Genomic DNA, 20,265 nt, shown 5'->3' on the forward strand with positions numbered 1-20,265 from the left:
CAAGGCAGCAGTACTTCCAAGTAATCCTACCATGGGGGCAGGGGGAATCATTTCATTTTTATTGTAATGTCTTGGCTATAATTATGATGGCCACAATTTAATTCTAGTTAATTATTTAATTTATTTTATTTAAATTTATTTTAAAACTTAATTTAAGATGTTAACTTTTGGTTTTTAGGTGAACTGGGTTGGGAGTTGTACCACAGACAAGAAGATTCTGCAGTTTTATACTCTACCATCATGGAAGCAGGCCATGAAGAAGGAATTGACAACTTTGGAACATATGCGATGAATACATTAAGGCTAGAAAAGGCTTTTCGGGCCTGGGGGGCAGAGGTATGAAAATAGGAATTGTTGATCTTTTTTTCTTCCTTTCTTTCTTTGCTTTATTTGTGTATTGGTCACAAGTAAATTATGTCTATTTTGCTTCTCAAAGCCTCATAGAGTAAAATAAGAAACAGCTAATATTATGATTCTCTCTTCTATTTTTCAGGAGGGAGACTCCTAGTATGCTCCATTACATTTGTAGCACTAAATCAGCTTTCTTTTTAATTAACGGGTGCTTCTCTCTCCTATATATTTCAAAATCATAAGAGTTTGGTTAAGAAGGCACAGTGTTATGTTTGGGTGGAATTTCTTATCTAGGCTGTGTACACACCATACATTTAAAGTACATTATTTCCTCCCCCAAAGAATCCTGGGAACTGTAGTTTAAGGCTGCTGGCCGTGATAGCTCTGTGAGGGGTAAACTACAGTTCCCAGGGTTCTTTGGAGAAATTAATGTGTTTAAATGTGTGGTGTGTAGAGCAGGTTCTGATAATAAACCCAGTGCCATTTCAGTCTAAAGAGTTTTCAGCTCCTAAGATGCTTGCAAATTATGCCTAAATCCTTACATCCATTTTAGTAAGCTACTCAGAGAAGAATTAAGAATTTGTTTTATGAGAAAACGTGCATAAGGTTCTACATTTGGGCAGCTGTATAAAGGATTGCAAATTGTATTTCTGAAGTATTTCTAATTCGTTTCTATGCTATGTGAGACATTTGTAAGACCCTTTTCATTTATCTCAAGGCATTTCTGTTCCAGCAATCAAAATGTGCATTGAATGCAGTTTAGCCTTTGTGTGGCACACCAAGGCAGTTTGCAGACATTAGCATCATATCTCAACATCATAGACAAAATGGGGGATAGCTTGTTCCCCTCAATCCTTTTTATAAAACATTGGATAAATGTCCATTCCATTACAGGAAAGGTTGAGCTCACAGCTTCCAAAGAATTAAACAAAATAAAAATCAACAAAAGGTTTTGTTATTGCTGTAATTGGAAATAAGGAAGCTTTGCTAGTGCTTGCCACTTAGTAGAATGGCTACATGTGAATGTGTATAGCAGAGGATGGATCCCCAAAGAATAACAAAGAAAAACAAAAAGAGCAGTGTGAAGTGCTCCTATTCAATGTTTCAGTCAATTAACAGTGCCCCTCTCCCTCATACTCCATTCCTTTCCCCTTTCCATCTGGTTAGTCATAGGCTTGTAGCGGGGTGGGTGGGCGGGGGGGCATAACATGTTTCTGCCCCCTAATTTGTTTACAAAAAATAGTTTTTTCTCTGCCCCCTGCCTTTTTTTGGTGCCCTGTCAGAATTTTTAGGCAGGCTGCGGGCCTGCTTAGTCAGGATTGCATGCAGCCATTGAGCCTACACACCATCTACCACAGAGCCTTTAGAAAAAAAGGGTTTTTTTCTAAAGATGTTTTGCACTTTCTGAATCAGTATAAGGCAGCTTCTTATTTTCCTAATATTTCCTGCTAAAGATATGCTAATATTATTATAACAGCTCCTTCAAAATGCAGCAGCAGGTAGTGAAGCATGCACCTATCATTCTTTCCATATGCAAAAAAAACTGCTATGGTCATTCCCTGGTTTCATCTAGAGAGCATCCATCTAGATCAGGGGTAGTCAACACGGTGCCCTCCACATATGTTGGATTACAGCTGCCATCATCCCTGAACTTTGGAAATTCTAGGAGTTGTAGTCCAACAACATCTGGAGTCCACTAGGTTGACTACCCCTGATCTAGAGAGTATCCCAATCTAGTGACCACACCTCAGCTTTCCTACAGATGAATTCCACCCCACTGCCCTACCTGTTGAAAAGGGGGAGAACAACTGAGGCATCCCTTTCTCCTACAGATCATCTAATCACTGTGGAATGAGGGATAGTGAGGAAGATTTGCCAGTAAATAATTCCTGTCTCTTTCTTGATTAGTTCTCAGTGGTCTAAGCCTATGCAGGTTTTTTTATATTTTACAAGGTATCTCATTTCTTATTGTCCTTTTAAATATAAATATTGAAATATATACTTGCATTCTTATTAGGATCAGATACAAGTGTCACTAAGAATTAAAATCAATTAACAAAAAGGATTTTACTCAGAAAGAAATAACTGGAAAACTATATGCGAATTTCAAAAGAAGTAAAAGAAGTATGCTACCTAGTGATTGTCAATATGAATATGAGTAATTAAATATCATATTGCATCTTTTTTTAAACAGATGAATTGTGACACTAATCCTCTGGAAGCTGGACTGAAATACTTTATAAAATTAAATAAGGTAGGCCTGAAACATTTTCAGAGAATTATATATATTATTTTTTATGAAATTCTTCCTGTTTTTGCAAATAAATGTTATACAATCTCTGCAAAACAAGGCCAGATATTGATAAATTTCTGCAGCACTGCTCCTTATTGTATGCTAGAGGAATTCTTTCAAAAGATGTGGTTGCTCTGATAGTTAGCTTGGGCACAATCCAACTGCTGATTATGCCAGGCTGAGGTGAGTTGGATCTGGTGGACCTCCGGTTGAGCTGGCTGGGCCCTGGCTCAGCCAGGCTACACTGGCATAAGTTCCACATCTTGCTCAGCCATGGCTGAGCCGGGACCTGGATGGCTCAGCGAGATCTGCCGGGAAAGCCCAGCCCAGGGTAAGGCCTGCAAAAGGGCCTTCCGGGGCATGTCAGAGTAGGGGCCGAGGGGGGACTTGTGCAATATCCAGGCTCCCTCCCGTGGCCATCTGTCGCAGCAGTCAGTACGCCAGGAAAAGGCTTGGCTGAAGAAAACATGCGTTTTGTTTCCTTCTTCTGTGCCCTGCTGGCATCCTCCCCGCCAAGAGGCCTCCGAGCGGCAGTTGGATGTGGTGTCCCCTTCTGCCAGCTCCGCCTCTGCCGGCTTCGCTCTTGTTGGCCACCCGCAAGTTGGATTGCACTGCCCATCCACCTGTCCAAGAATGTGAGAATAAGAGCTATTTCCTTGCATATCTCTCATTTATTTGAAATGAATTTTGTTCTGGTATAGGATTCTGGATGGAGCTGATTAATTGGTCACTTTCCCCTCATTTTTTACTGCAAAGTTATCGTTTATGTACTCAGCCAGGCAGCTATAAATGTAGTGGCTAGTGAAATATGTAAGATTTTATAGATGAAGTCTGGTCTGGTCTAGGGATGGGTGAGAAATTCAATTCACTTCACATTTCAAGCCAAATCTATCAAATTTGCACTTTCCGACATTCACATTTTTTTAAATTTTGCAATGCAGTTTGCTAACTAATGTTTACAAAAATGCATATATCAGGGGAAAGTATGCATAAAAATGAAATGTATAAGTGAAAATAAACATACAGCAATGCATTATATGATGAGAAATTGCTTGCAAATGTTCAGCAAAACTGCCTATAAAAATGTGTTTATTAAGAGAAATTCACACTAAAATGCTGGAGAATTCTCATGAGAATTTTTTTAATTCAGTGCTCCACATTTCTGCAGCAATTTGCTATTTTTTAAAATTATTATGACATGTGAATCAGGCCTGTGATTCATTCTTAATCACCTAAACCAGGGGTGGGAAACCTGTGACCTATGGGCTATAAGCAGTATGTAGGATCTCCCCAACTGCCCCGTGACCTCCCCTCCTCACTTTGCGCCATGTAGCAAACCACTAGGCTAGAAAAAAAAAGGCTCCTGTTGGTTCCAGTGGGAAACTGTTTTCAACCCTAATTGCCATGTGTGGGATGGTCTTCATAGAGATTGGAGCTGGAAAAAGTTAAGCATCACTTTCCCGTGTGCCATGTTCTCCATGAAGATTACCCCTTTTTGACAATTAGGCTAGGTTCAGTGCTTTTTTTTTAAGTCTAATTGCTTGTAGGGAACTGAGTGAGTGAGAGAGAGAGGGAGAGAGAGACTTTTGGGTTGAAAAAGGCTTCCTATCTCTCACATAAAGCGTAGTTCAGTTGATCATCTGAACCAGGCCAAGGTGTACTTGGGTATTCCAGCCCTAATTACCTTTTGGACTGTACTGCAGAACACTGGTCGCCACCCCCAGAACAAATGAGAAATAGGTTTACTGCAAAAAAGAGAGAGCATTTTGAAAGCATGCAGGGAGGGAAGAGGTTTATACAATTTAGACTATCCACCTGCTTCAATAGAAGAAAGAAATTCACATATAAATCAAGTATTTCCATCTTCATTGTGACTCCATCCTCAAGAAAACAGTCTGTTTAGGTACAACTGTTCAGAATAGGAAGTCTCTCAAATATTGGTTGCCTCTAGAGGCAAAAACTCTTTTCTATGTTTATATGTCAAGGGGATTTAATGTGGAAGGCTGCCCTGGAATTATTCAAGAATGGACAATGAAGAATAATTAATTTCAAAATATTGCACAGGCATGGCCTCTTGTGTGTTGTAAGGTGATAGTTAAAGCAGATTGCAACAGATGTTGGTGCTCTCTTACTCAGTTGAGTAGCTTTGTGTATATAATTTGGATCCATTCCAGTATTCATAAGAGATTTACCAAATAAATTGCACTATTAAAAGGCGTATGCTTGTCTTTTTGACAGCTTTTTGCAGATTGAATTATAATCCTGTTCGGAGGGACCCAAGCATCATTGTCCTTAATTACCTCCTTTTATTTTTCTGTCCAGATAAGAAAACAAACTCACATTTTGGGAGTTTCTGTCTATACTGTACACTTCTCTGCACAGTTCAAAATTTTTTAAAAAAAATATTAGCGACTGCTACCGAGAACGCTTGGGCTCTCATTCTCTTTGAGAACAAATATAGCTTATAAGACAATATACCTTGTGTTAGGCTGTGGAAGGCAGTTGCTGTCACACTTTGATCCATAAATGTTAAAATAAATCCTTTTCAAGCATGATATTGAACAAAAGTACTTGACATTTCTCTTTTAAAAAACAGACTAGCACAAATCTGTTGCTAATCAGCTCTGCTCCCTTGTCTCAGAGGATCTCAATGGGCTTTGCTACTCAGTAAGTGGAGGCCAGAGGACAGGAAGTAAGACCAAAGGTGAGGGCAAGAAATGCCACTTGAATAATTCTGGCACCATAGGAATACCATATTTCTGTTTCTGATACCAGACTTGATTGTAATTTTCATTGTGCACTTATTTTGTAAGGTACTTTGAGAGCCTCTTAGGGCTATGAAGCAGGGTAGAAGTATTCTAAATAGATTTTTTTTAAAAAAAGATCTGGGAAACAGAACCTTTTAGACACTTTTCTTATAAAAGAGAGGCAGTTCCTTGATTAGACTCATATATGCTCACACTAGAAGTTCAGGGTTTTTTATGGCTATTCCATTTCGACAATAGAAATTTTAGGGACTTAACTCCCAGCGGAAAAACCCTAAGCTGTCTACTAAGTCCCAGGTATTCAGAGGTTCAACAGGGAATCCTTGGAGCTAGTGTGCCTCATTACTGATGACATTCCCCAAGAGCCAGTTACACAAGTCCTGCTAAATACATAACAGGAGAAGACATTGTGGAGACTTTTGTCACTGACTTTTGTCACTTGTGCGTAAAACTGTTAGCCTATGTGCACCAATCTCAAAGAAAACTCTTGTATCCATATATGCAGCACAGAGATATGTTAGCGATAGAAAAACACAGACCTGAGTCATCAGAGCAGATTGTGATCTTTTCAAGTGTCTTCTTGTATTCATGGTGCTGGCAGGGATATTGATAATGATGGCCTCTTGAGGCAAGAACTATGTACTGTACCTCCATCATTGGCTGTAACACAGTAACAGCAAAGCTCTAATACACTTCATTTTGCAAGAAAATTTCTCACCATTTTGAAAGACAATGGGTTGTATTAAATATAGTGCTGAGCAACCATCCCATCAGCACTGGGATCTCTGCTTTTACAAGGGAACTTCCCCTCTCTTCTGCCCCTGCACATCCCCTAAATCTGTTCTAGGGGTTGTCTCAACTCCCCAGAGCAGATTTGGGGAGGGTGTGGGGCACATGGGGGGCAAGGAGAAGGGGGCAAGTTCCATTGCACAAGCAGAAATTCTTGCTTTGATGGGACATGTTAGCTGGATACTGCCCAACATTTCACAATCAAGTTTGAAAGAAACTCTAAGATGTGTAGTGATTGATCATATAACTATGGTTCAGCCATGGTGAAGCCCAAGGATGCAGTGATCTTTGCAGTGACCTGTGTGGATGCTTGTGTGGTGGATATCATCACCATTTTCAAAGAAACTTGCAGCAGAGTTGATAAAGTGTTTGACTGCCATAGAGAGCCATCAATCATGAACATTACTAGAAAGTTTTGAATTGGGAAAGGGAAGGATGTAAGAGTTGAAATTAGCAGCAGGGACAGCATATTGCCTGTGTAATGGAGAACATTCATCAAAACCAAAGAAAACAAAGCATCACTTGTTATGTTCATCCAAAGGGAACTCTTGCAGCAAGCATAACATAGTGACATAGTCAGTGGTGATTATGATGGGTATGATGTTTCATCAACTGGAAAAAAACACAGGCTACCTCAGCTCTGCATAAGAAGAGGCACATACCCACATGATCTTGAATCTCTGAGGCAAGGTCAGGATATAACAGTCATTGTCACAAGGAGTGATATAGATGCCTTATTGCTATTGATTGCATTCTGGCCACATCTTAGCAGTGAGCTGTGGATGACATGAAAACAATGATATAGGTGGAATGCTGTGATGAAGTAAGAGATAGACTACTGGCTTTTGTGGCATCTTGCAGCATGATACTACAAGCTAGCTTCCAAGTCTGCTTGGAAGATCTTCTGTGAAAGCCTCCATCTCCTTTTTTAATGTGAAGTAACTCACACAACTGATGTCCAGGAGCTGACCAGAGCAAAAGTCAGAGAGGTGTGCTCTGCCACCATAATCAGATGCAGTATGCTTCTGAAAAACAGTTGCTGGAAGCTGCAGGAGGTGAGAGTGTTCTTGCACTCAGTTCTTGCTTGTGGGCTTCCCGTGGGCACCTGGTTGGCCACTGTGAGAACAGGATGCTGGACTAGATGGGCCACTGGCCTGATCCAGCATGCTCTTCTTATGTTTTTATATCCTATATTCTAAATGTATCTATTTTATGGGGGAAACCCCCCCAAACAAACCATTTTTCACATAGTAATAAAAATCTGTTGCATTTTAAGGCCTTTTCTGAGATTTGCATATATGATATTTGCATATACCTGTAGCCCTCCTGATGGTGTTGGATTCCAGTCCCAGCCAGCATGGTCATTGGCCAGGGATTGTGGGAGTTGTAGTCCAGCAAAATCTGGAGAGGCACAGTTTGTCTATTCCTGAACTATAGAAGAGTATTACTTTAGACAGAATGCCACTCTAGAGGTTTTGTGGGCATCTTGACTGTTCCATCTTTTTCTGCGTTTCCTTAAATATGATGTAGCAATTTGCCCATTTGCTCTAGATAAGATACATTGCCCATGTGATTATGGCTAAAAACCTATTAAGAGGCCATGAGAAATATATGATAATGCCCAAGAAAGAATTTGTTTGAGGACTAGAATTAATGCTGAACTGACCTTGTTTCACTGGTCTAAATCCAGGCTCAGACTTTGTTTTTAAAAGCAACTCTTTTCAGCTCTGGTTTTCATCTGAAAAGCACAAAGTGCAGAACCTTTAAATACATATAATGCATGTATTTATATACTTTTTCCCCAGTATTTGTTGGAGGAGTATTTTAGGTTTTGCACTTTTAGTGCAATATTAACTCACTTCTGTGGTAGAAAATTAATTTCATGATAGATAGAATGATGACAAATGAGCTGGTATAGCACAGTGGGGAGGAGAGCATGGCTGGGAGTCCAGAGTCTGTGAGTTCAAATCCGCACTCATGTCTCCTGGGTCTAAAGGGCCAGCTAAAGATCACCCCACAGTGAGTGGCTCAGGGGTTACGTGCCCTGCCATCTGTGCAGCCGTGGGCAAGCTGCATAGTCCCAAGGAGCCCAGTTGCTCCCCAGCTGGCAGTTGCAGACAAGGAAGGGGCTGGCTTATTTAGCTGAGGCAAGTTGAGCAGGCCCTAGCCAGCTGGGGAGGACTAGCCTCAGAGGGAGGCAATGGTAAACCCCCTCCGAATAACACTTACCATGAAAACCCTATTCATAGGGTCGCCATAAGTCAGGATCAACTTGAAGGCAGTCCATTTCCATTTCTTCTTGGATTCACAGAGGAAAATCATCCAATTTTTGACGACTTGTGTGTTGCCAGAATGCTTGGCTCAGCCCAGGCTTCTGAGCCCTGAGAAGTCAGAAAGCAGCTGCGGCAGTTGACAACCACTACTGTTCAGGTGACTGCTGCACCATCACCAACAGGGAATGGTACTGTCACAACTCTTGAGATGAGACAACTTCTGCCTCCACTACAAGGCCTCTTGAAGGGGCTTCTTCTTTGTGAGGCCATCCCAACTCCCTAAAATTTAAGGAACCTATCTGAGCACCATTCGATAGACATGTCATAAGTATGAAAACAGAAAACAACAACCTACCCCTGCTTGGGGCATCAATAATATATACCTCATAAGATTGCTAAGAGGAAAGCAAAGTTCTACCAATGCTGACTCCATGTAAAATTTATTCCTGTTCCCATAAACCAGCAGCTAACAATCCTGCACTAGTTTAATTCAACTTACCTTGCATAATTTTATAGCAAAGAGAGTGGGTAGGAATGGGCAGGCTAGGAAAACACTGGCTGGGTGCCCAAGAAAAGCCCCTCTTTTGTAATCCCTTCAGTTGGACCAGAGAGGTGTAGAACTCCCACTCCTGTCATCCCTTTGATCTCTCCCTCACAGCCTGCTTCTGATTTATGGGGTTGGGATGGGAGCAGCCAACACCACAAGCTGCACATATAGCATGTCTTCTGCCCTCACCATGCCATGGGTGCAAAGAAAAGCTCTCTAGACATCTGGGAGCCCAGACTTGTCTTGCACACTCTTCTACTAACATTCATTTATTGTGTAAGAGAAGCTCCTGCTAGATTTTACATTGTACTTTCTTATTTGTGTACTCCACATCTTCCACTTCTGTTGCCACTTTGTTGAATTCAAGTGTTAATAGACTCTTCATTGATACTGCACATATATAGTGAACTACAGTTGTTGTTATGTGCCTTCAAGTCAATTACGACTTTTGGTGACCCTATGAATCAGTGACCTCCAAGAGCATCTGTCGTGAACCACCCTGTTCAGATCTTGTAAGTTCAGGTCTGTGGCTTCCTTTATGGAATCAATCCATCTCTTGTTTGGCCTTCCTCTTTTTCTACTCCATTCTGTTTTCCCCAGCGTTATTGTATTTTCTAGTGAATCATGTCTTCTCATTATGTGTCCAAAGTATGATAACCTCAGTTTCATCATTTTAGTTTCTAGTGACAGTTCTGGCTTAATTTGTTCTAACACCTAATTATTTGTCTTTTTCGCAGTCCGTGGTATACGCAAAGCTCTCCTCCAACACCACATTTCAAATGAGTTTATTTTTCTCTTTTCTGCTTTTTTCACTGTCCAACTTTCACATCCATACATAGAGATCGGGAATACCATGGTCTGAATGATCCTGACTTTAGTGTTCAGTGATACATCTTTGCATTTGAGGACCTTTTCTAGTTCTCTCATAGCTGTCCTCCCCAGTCCTAGCCTTCTTCTGATTTCTTGACTATTCTCTCCACTGTGGTTAATGACTGTGCCAAGGTATTGATAATCCTTGACAAGTTCAATGTCCTCATTGTCAACTTTAAAGTTACATAAATCTTCTGTTGTCATTACTTTAGTCTTTTTGACGTTCAGCTGTAGTCCTGCTTTTATGCTTTCCTCTTTAACTTTCATCAGCATTCTTTTCAAATCATTAGTGGTTTCTGCTAGTAGTATGGTATCTTCTGCATATCTTAAATTATTGATGTTTTTCCCTCCAGTTTTCACACCTCCTTCATCTTGGTCCAATCCTGCTTTCCATATGCTATGTTCTGCGTATAGATTAAACAAATAGAGTGATGAAATGCACCTTTGTCTCACACCCTTTCCGACTGGGAACCAATTGGTTTCTCCATATTCTTACCTTACAGTAGCCTCTTGTCTACAGTATAGGTTGTACATCAGGACAATCAGATGTTGTGGCACCTCCATTTTTTAAAAGCATTCCATAGTTTTTCATGACCTACACAATCAAAGGCTTTGCTGTAATTGAACTACAGTACACTAACACATTTTCTTTTTGGAAAGTAATTCTTACCAAACAGCCTGACTTGGCTCATATGAATCACTTCCCTATCTTATGATTTTAGTTCTTCATGCATAATTTTAAAGTAAATTAAGGAGGTTAATGTATATATGCATTGATATTATTTAATGTCCAGATTCCATGGCTTCATTTGCTATACTGGTAAAAATTTATTACAAACCAGTTTTTGGAAGATTTTCCTAAAGCATGACATACAGTAAATAAAAAAAGAAGTATCTATCCCAGAATCTCCACTATGAATTGTGGAAACATAAAGAAATTCAGTAAAATATACACACAGAGAGATGAATTAAACCTCCCTTACTGTTAACAGGAAAGGAAATATTCTGAAAAGTCCACATTGCCCTTTGCTCATCTTTTAGTCTGCTTCTTGTCTTCACCTAACAGCTGTTTCAGAAAAAAACACATTAAATCAGTTGCTGTATAATATTTGGTAAACTTAATTTAAATGATCCCCTTTTTTAGTACTAAATATAACACATATGAAACGTTCTTCCACAAATTCATCTGTGAGTTGTTTTTTAAAAGGCTAAGGCAAGTCAGAATTACTTAAGCTGCCTCCCTGTTTATATATTCACAGGAGTGAACTGCCTTCTGTGCAATTAATCTAGAAGTGACCCATTAAAGCAATTCACATCTGTTGCCAGGTCATACTCAAGGCTCCAATTATGACTGCTGCATTAACCTTCATGCAAACGGTGTTTTCCATTAATAAATGATGGATTTATGGGAGTCAAATGAATAATGTTGAAGAGTAAGTATGGGGGAGCTTAGAAGTATTTAAACGCATGCGTTTCTTTTTAGACAGACCTTCATTAGAGCTTGTAGAAGCAAGGTCTGCAGATGAAGATTGCTAGGTGGCACATTTAGATCCTAGAAATGTAAACTGTCAGACTCATGTCTATGATGTTTCTTTTATTTTCATATCTCCTGAAAATTAACTGGACCCAAACAAAAGCAAAGAATATTCAATTTATGTCATCTGGTTTACTATGGATTGCTGCCTTTAATTGGTAAAGCCTGATTGCCATTTTCTATAAGGGTATATCTACACTGCTGTCTCTCTGGTGGCTCGTGTTTTGTTTTGCCCTTCATCGTCTCTCATCTTCTCTGCACCCTATTGGTACATTCATGGTATACAGAGAGGACAGCAAAGGAAATGAGACCCTAAGGACAAGGAGTAAATTGTGCCTGTTCAAGCAGCATGCTGTTCCATACCTGCTCATACATAATTTACCTCTGAGTAGGAGAAAAACAGCACACAGATTGCAATGGCATAGTGTCCTGGCTAATTAGAAGCAAATTATTTGGCAAGTAGAAGTGGCAGTGTGCATTTAAAATGGGTGGGGAACATCTCTAGCCTGGCAGGCCAGATAGTTATCTCACCCACCTCCTGCAAGCCAAGTTTGACAGGTGCACGGAGCCTTTTCTTTAGCCTCAAGATGTTCAGAAACCCCTTTCAAATCACTATTTTGTGCAGTCGTGGGGCTTTCCGGGTGCCTGCAAACACCATTTTGCCTGAGCCCCACCCTTGCCTGCCCCATACCTCACATCATAAACATGATGTAGGACAGGTGGTGGCTTGGCCAAAATGGCCTCAGAGGCCAAATGAGGAAGTCTGGCCACCTCTGGTTTAAAACCACCTTGGAGGTAAATTGACTTCTGGGTTTGAAGGACATTGCAGGAAAGTTAGTACTCTTTAATGACCTACTACTGACTTTTCTGAGAAAGGTGGAGCCCTAAGAAGGAAGGCCACCTAGGAGAGTCCCAACCACACCAGCTGTCTGCAATATGTTCAGAGATACCACACATATTTTAAATACCCTTCTTTTGGTATTGATTATGCTATGTGCCTTTTACATGGAACAAAATTAATTTGTCCAGTATAACAGGAGTTACAATAGGTAGCGAAATTCATGACTTACCTGTGGATTTCTGCTGCCTTGTGAGAAATTTGCCATCCAGCAGAAAAAAAATTGTCTGATTTAATGTGAAGTATAATGTTAACAGTTTTATTGTCAATTTATTTGGTTATCAAGGATATAAAAAGCAGTTTGCTTTAATGTCCTTATTTAACAATAGTATAGGCAAATGGAAGTTTTATTTATTCCTTTGTCTAAGTTATTGCATGAAAATGTGTTGGAAGGCTTTGTTTTGCAGTATATTCATCAGCAGAATTTTACTGAACTTAGAAGGGCTCTGTGTATATAACATTTATTATATATCTCAACTATTCATAACCTATGGAACAGACTCCTTTGGTTGATTTTTCAAGTGGGCACAACAAACAAGGCAAAGTTTGGAGTATGTCTTTCAACTATGATGGTACTTCCCACTACTGCTGGGGACCTTTCTCTCCTTATTTTACTAAAGATGGGTGAATTCTCTGAAGTTTTACTGGATTGGATGAGAATTTTTTCCTGTTTATTAGGGGGCAGAAACCATGGACACTTGGGGAACTATCGTGACCCAATCCACACTCTTGAAAAAATAATGTTTCCTGCAAACAAACAAACAAAAATAAAAATGCCCTGCTTCCCTTTCTTTACCTTCTGGGCAATAGCCAGAACAGCAGCAGAGGCATGTTGGGAAATGAGAGGAGGGAGGCTTTCCCTCCTTCTTTCCTGCTCTGTGTCACCCCATCACAACTAATAAGAAGTAGCAGCACGCCAGGATGTGAGGGATTACAGGAGATGTAATTTTTCCATACTCCCCCACATGCCTGGCCCTGGAGTGATGAAGGGAAGGAAAGGAAGATTTCCCCCCCCTCTTTTGCTTCTACGTCTTTGAGGCTGCTGTTGCCACCGTCCAGCTTCAAGTGTGGCCTGGGGGTGGGACAGGGTGGTGGCTATGGGTGAGGAGATTTAATCTGAACCTGGATAGAATTTTGGGAATTGTAAAGTTCACCTTTCATTTTGAGGTTGGCTTTCAAAGCTCCTGAAGTTCATTTTCAATATTAGCATCTCTGTCTCTTTCCCTCTTATTAACCAGAACATGGCAGAGTAAGTTCAGTAAGCATTGTTCTTGTTCTAATTTGATTCCAAAAGTCATAATCACACAGATAGATATCATCCTGAAACTAGATCAGTGTGAGGGCTTCCTGGCTCTTTCTAGCACCCAGCAGCAAAAGAGAACATAATCACTATCACCAGTGAAACCATAAAAAGGCAGCAAAAAAGGTGAACAGGGTGGGGGCTATGTAAAAGCTTTTATCTTACCCACCTCTTAAAAGTCCACTGAGTGAAAAAAGTTTGCCTGAGAAATATTGGGTCAAGATTTCTGCCAAGCTTCAGCAGGAGTTTGCTCTTGGTTATTAGGTGCCAGCTTGGACATGGTCCAAACCAGCAAGGTTAAGGCCAGAGCAAGCACATAAATGTCTGAGGAACCAGAGGCAGGGTGTAGTCCAAACACACAAGGTTGAGCAAGGAGAACGAGTCAGCGACAAGGGCATAGTCTTAACAGGTGAGGCTGAAGGTTGAGTCCAAAGGAGACAGGGAAAGTTGAACTGAAGCTGCTGCTGCTGCTACTCACAGCAAATTGATGGGCCAGCCCTGAGGCCAGGGCTTTATAGGCCTAAGTGAAAGTGAGACTGTGCGGTTAGTTGATAGTTACTGTAGCCTACATGGCACTCTTGCAATTCAACACTTAGCCAAGTTTACAGAAGAGACAGAATGCCAAAGATGCAAGAGGTTTGGCACCAGGTCTTGCTGCTTTGTGCCACTGTTTCAGACGCACACACACCGGCACCCTGTACCTACCTTGTCTTCAAATAATAATACTTTTTGCCAGTTAGTTCATGCAAAAGATTTTTGGTTAGCATTAAAATTACTGTTAAGGTTAATAACTCTAGGAAGCATGGTGCACAACCAGCCTCAGGTTCAGGTACACAAGGTGTTTTCACTATACTGTTCAGTATCAAATTGCCCATCCATGGTTTTTTTCAAATTCTAACTTCTGAGAGTGAACACAGCACAGTATCTTAAATGAACAGTGGTGGTGGGGATGTTTCAGGAAAAGGAAGCGGCAAGATGCAAACAGACTTTTCTTTCATTTTCCTTCCTCCCCTCCCCCCCAAGCTGCAGGATATACCGCAGTGTTGTTTTTACACACCCCTGGATGAAGATAATGATAGAAGCTATCATGACTTATAGCTATTGGCAGACTCACCTTCCATGAATGTTGTCTAATCCCTTTTTAAACCCATCTAACGGTGCAATCCAACACATATTTGTACCAGAATGAATGGAGTTGGATGTGGCAGACTCCAGGCTGAGCTGGCAGGATCCCAACTATGCTGAGCTCTGCCAGCACAAGCCCCTCACCCTGGCTCAGCTGCTGCAGAGCCAGGACCCTGCTGGCTCAGCTGGGGGTCTGCTGGGGAAGGCCAGCCTGGTAGAAGGGGTGCTTGGGGAAGCTGGCAGAAGGCCCCAAAAAGGGGCTTTCCAGAGGCATATCGGAGGAGGAGCTGAGGGAGGACTTATGCAGCATCCGACACCTGTTCGGAACGTTCCTGTGGGTCCCAATCTGGGCCAAAGTTACACCGAGAAAAAGATCAGTCTAAAAAAATTATAATGGAAGTCAATGGGGAGCGCTTACTTGCCAGTAGGGGTATTCATGAGAGCCAGCTTTTCTGTTCATGCGCACAGCTCCTGGCAGAGTCAACATTCTGCCAGCCTGGCGGTTCTTGAATCGCAAATGGCTGCCGCAGAGCTTCCCATTGGTTCCTCCGCTGACACCCCTTCCACTGACTTCCCCTGAGTTGGATGGCTCTGCCTGCCAGTGGCCATTCCCCATCTAGTGGGAATAAGGAGATGTCTTACATAGAGTCAGGCTTTTGTTCCAGCTGGCAATAGTTCTTCATAGACTCATGCAGAGGTGTTTCCCACAACTAGTACCTCAGATCTTTTTAAGCTGAGATACCAGGAACAAAACCTGGGTTTTTCTGCATGCAAAGTATTTGCATGTAGCATGAGCTGTGGCCTCTCCATAATCCCTATCATTTATTGCAATAGTTTTGGAATGCACAAAGTAGTTGACCAGAGGAATGTCTATCATCCCTAACCTTTGAGGGATTTTAAAAAAAGAAATGGATGTGGGTTTTCTTTCAATAATTTTACCGGACTGGCTGTGGTACTACTTCCCTATGCAAGTAGCCAAGAGGAAGCACCCCCACCACCTCTCTGTGTGTAAATATATATAATTAGAATATATGGTTCTTAAAGGTTGCCAGTGTAGACAAACATCAGGTGAAATAACTGAAGATGAAATAATATTCATGAAGCCCAAAGGTTTAATTTGTACTTTTATCTAAAAGCTTAATAATTGATGGAAAAACAAGTGAAGGCAAATTTAAATGCATGCATCCATAACCCTGTCACAGAGTCTGACTAATCATTTATCATCATTATCTTTTTTTTCCCAGCCAGCAGACTTCATAGGAAAGCAAGCACTGAAGCAGATTAAAGAAAAGGGTCTTGAACGGCAACTTGTGTATCTCACCTTGGAAACAGATAATGTTGATCCAGAGGGAAATGAAAGTGTCTGGTATAATAACAAGGCAAGTAGCATAGATTTAATTTCAAGAAGCTGAAGCAAAGCTTTCTGGAGCAGATTGTGTTCATATTTTAAAAATCAACAAGAATAGCTTGGATATAATTTTAAACAGAAAGAGTTGCAAACACCAGCATGTGCTTGCACAAGCAGTGCTTGTACCTTAGATGTGCATTGGATATGCTTTAAATGTGTGGTGTGGATCTGCTCAGAGAGAGACAGAGAATGTGTCCTGGCTTTTATTTTTATTGTAGCTTCTTTTTTCTTGGTGAGATTTCCATAAGGAAAAAGAAGATCCACAAAAAGATGTGGTTGTGGATGGAAGGGTTTGTTGTGTGTGAGCAAAAGGCGGCAAATGGAGGAAAGTTTAAATTCACATCCTCCTGGCTTCTTTAAATCACTTGAATTGTATAGTTATTTACTGATTTATTATTAATTTTATATATGTTTTTATACCACCCTTCCTCCAAAAAGAACCCAGGGTGGTGCACAATATCAATAATTTAGAATAAATATGAAAGCATCTAAAAAATTGTAAAACTAAAACAAACAAAACAGCACACACAAAAATACTGGAATCACTAGATTCAGATGCTAGACTGAATAGCCCTAGAGCAACAGAGCCCAGCAGAGGCCCCAACAATGCTACTCTCTGGTAGCTACCCTGAGGAAGTAGGAATGGAAGATAACACAGTGCCCCCAGTTCCCAGCCTGCAGAGCAATTTTAACCAGACACCATGCTCAGTTATGTTGATCACCAATGGTAATTCAAAAAGGATCAACTGTGAAGCATTTCCCTCCCCTGTTTTTTTCCTGATAAAAGTAATCCAGATATATCTACAGTTGGCAGGGCATTAATTTCTCAGCCATCTTGCCAAAGAAAGGAATATTTGTGACAAGGCAGTTGGTATGCAATACCACAGGGCCCAGGGAGGGCCTGTGTTATTAAATAATGCAAACTACGTCAACTGAGTAAAGTCTCATACACTAAAACAATTTGATATTTGCGTAATTTTTCAGGTTATTGGCAACACCACATCTGGATGTTACAGCTACAGTACTCAGCGGAGTCTGGCTTTTGCGTATGTCCCTGTGGAACTCAGTAAAGTTGGACAGAAACTGGAAGTTGAACTACTAGGCAAAAATTATCCAGCAACTATTGTCCAAGAGCCACTGGTAATGACTGAGCCAACAAGAACCCGGCTTCAGAAGAAGAATGGGACTGCTAAAATATAAAAAGAGACAAACATTTAATTCTCCAGGATTACGAATCAAGATTTGATTAGCATATGACTTTATTTGAGTTGGTAGCAAATTGTACATAAAATATGCAACAATGTAATATTTTAAGTTTAGTAATAATTAAGAATAAGGAACCATGGTTATTTTTACACATTACCAATGTCTTAGCAGTATGGCATTCTACACCTCTGGTCTGAGCATAAGGGGAGAACCGTTTTCAATAAATAGGATGGATTTGTTTAGATCAAAGTAAATTAAAATAATGGATTTTAAATTACCAAGAAAAATGGCTAATTTAAATCAAGTTTCCCTTATTGAAATTAATGCATTTCCTGAGGAAGCATGATTTCTTATTGGTTGCACAATCAAAACATAGTAGTTTGTAATTAAAAAGAGCCTTTAGGTGACATAAAAGCATGTCAAAAGTCAAAATCTTTGACCACATGCTTTCTTAGTTTATGTCTTTTTAGTTTGGATACTAAACAGTAGTATAGTGGCAATTTCAGAAATGCAAGGTTCTTTCATGATAGTCATGCCATGCCCCCTTACAGCTACGCCCCCTTCTAAGATTATACAACTTTCTAAGATTGTACAATAAAATAAGCTTTTAGTCTCATACTTTGGAGTTCTGTTGAGTGGTGAGCATGAGGATATGGCTTTTTGAGGTTCAGCAAGAATACAATGAGAGCTTCCAGAAGACTCTTCCCAGTGGTTAACACACTCGATGCTGATTGGTCTGTAAGATGATGGAGACAGGGACCCTGTTAGGACCCTGCTCCCAATAAACTATGGGGTCTAGGACCCTTATGCCACTGGACAACCACACCCCTGATACTAAGCAAGATCATATGCTTGAAGGGTAAGGCTTTAATCCTCTGAACCCTTCTTTGTAAACAAGTTCTACTGAATAAGTAAGCTTCCAAGTAAACTTGCATAACATTGGCCTGTAACAAATATCTAGAATTTTTCATAAGCAAAGGATGGCAGTTACTGAGGGAAATAGTATTTCTCCATGAGATTGAAAATGAATGCCTATTCTATTTGGTTGGAAGTCATAAATATTAATAATTTCAGAACTGAACACAATGTACAGCTTAGGTAGCTGGGAATAAAATAGGGGTATAAGATTATCCATGAGGCACTTAGCAGATGATCCAGATGATATATAGTATGGCATCATCTGGATTCAAATGCCTGGAATGACTTGCAAGTCCCTGGCCCCCACTATGATATCAACATATAAATATATTAATTGTTATGCAATGAAGACACATTCCCCACAGTTATTTCTTTACAGTGAAAAGCAGCCTGTTGTAAGTTTATAATATAGTAATAAGTTCAATTTTAGAAGAAAATGAGTTGTATTCTAAGGAGATTGTTCGATCAGTGCAAGCATTTATTCCAACAGAATGATCGCCCCTCTGCTCCCTGCACACTGTTTTGGGGGTTCTCCCAACCCTCTGGAGCAGATTTGGGGAGGGCACATATGGGGAGGAGAGGGCGGAAGTCCCATTGCACTAGCAGGAACACCAGCTCTGGCTTCCACTAGCACAATCACTTAGTTGAATATGGCCCTATGTTTGTATTAAGTTCACATTTCATTTTAAACCAGATTATTTTAAAAAGGGAAACTCCTTAAGCTGAAACTAAAAAAAAAAACATTTTGAATTTTTGTTGTTTTTTCGCCCTAAACCCTTGATTATTGGTAACCCAAAGTTACAAACTGTTAGGGAGTATACCCTGCTTGTTTTCCCAGAGTGCAAAAATTAAGCATGTTGCAGATACACCATCAATAAATAGCAGCAGCAGTCTTCAGTAAGTCTTTGGAAAAAACTATGTTGCAATATACGTTGAGTATGTTGTAGGAGTCTTCAGCTACAGAACACGTGCAGAGTCCTTGTAGAAATGATGGTCTGAAAGGGAGCATTGATCCCAAAGGAGAATGAAGTGCAGTGAAAGCTGGCCTAACTAGATTGGCTCAGTGGAATAATAAGTTCCATATCTGGGTCGAGCCAGCTAACCAGAAATTTACTTATAGGGTAGTTGCATCTCCCAGATGGTTCTGAACTTGCTTTTCAAATAGGGATTTAGGAGAAATTCAATTTGCATTTAAAGACAAACCTACCTAATTCACACTTTCCGAAACAATATGCAAACTGAAACACAGCTATCCTTCGATTTCTCCAAATTTTGCAATGAAATTCTTCAGACAAGTAATGTGGAAAAAAATCCAAATACTAGGGTAAAGTGTGCATTAAAATGCATCTATTAATGAAAATAATAAAATTGCATATAAAACGTATATATTAGGAGAAATTCACACAAAAATGCATGAAAATGAATTTTCATGGGGACACTTAAAAAATGACAAACTGACGTGAAAATGTGTAAAGGTAAGCTTTAGACTGGAAATATGAGAAACAGAGAAATTGAAATTACAGATTCATCCATCCCTAGTTGCAAAAGAGCTAGCCAGTTCAAACAATTTGGCCTGAGAAAATGGATTGGAGATTAAACCAGAAATATTGTTTCTCTGCAGGGGTCCAGATTACCAGATGCTCTAGATGATGCTGTTCGTCTATATCATAATATAGGGATTGTCTATATATATATATATATATATTGCTTTGAACACCCGTGTAATATAAATTTGCTTCTGGCATTTGGAGCATAATACCAGATCCAATAAAAGTGAAGAGCACTTCACTTACTCTTTGTATTTTTATTTTGCTTTATGGGATCAATGTGGCTACTATGTGATATCTATTTATGCAATTATATTGATTAACAAAGGCTTATGACAGCAAAAAAGGGGGGAGAAAAATAAAAGGTAGGCTGTTATGACTTACTATATATAAAACCCACTAGCTGCTGTTCATAACTTCATGAAGTTCACGCTCTGGTAA

General features: G+C 40.1%; 1 protein-coding gene across 1 annotated transcript in view; it reads left to right on the plus strand.

Moving 5' to 3' along the window:
• The window catches only part of DMGDH (dimethylglycine dehydrogenase), a 61,682-nt gene extending 41,617 nt beyond the window's left edge, over positions 1-20,065 (plus strand). Inside the window, exons 13-16 of the mRNA XM_061619911.1 lie at positions 179-336; positions 2,546-2,605; positions 15,990-16,124; positions 17,138-20,065. Coding sequence (XP_061475895.1) covers positions 179-336; positions 2,546-2,605; positions 15,990-16,124; positions 17,138-17,353 — 569 coding nt within the window. The 3' untranslated portion in view covers positions 17,354-20,065. The remainder of the gene's footprint in view (positions 1-178; positions 337-2,545; positions 2,606-15,989; positions 16,125-17,137) is intronic.
• The last annotated feature ends 200 nt before the right edge of the window (positions 20,066-20,265 follow it).

This window comes from Rhineura floridana, chromosome 1, assembly GCF_030035675.1.
Source record: "Rhineura floridana isolate rRhiFlo1 chromosome 1, rRhiFlo1.hap2, whole genome shotgun sequence".
NCBI lineage: Eukaryota > Metazoa > Chordata > Lepidosauria > Squamata > Rhineuridae > Rhineura > Rhineura floridana.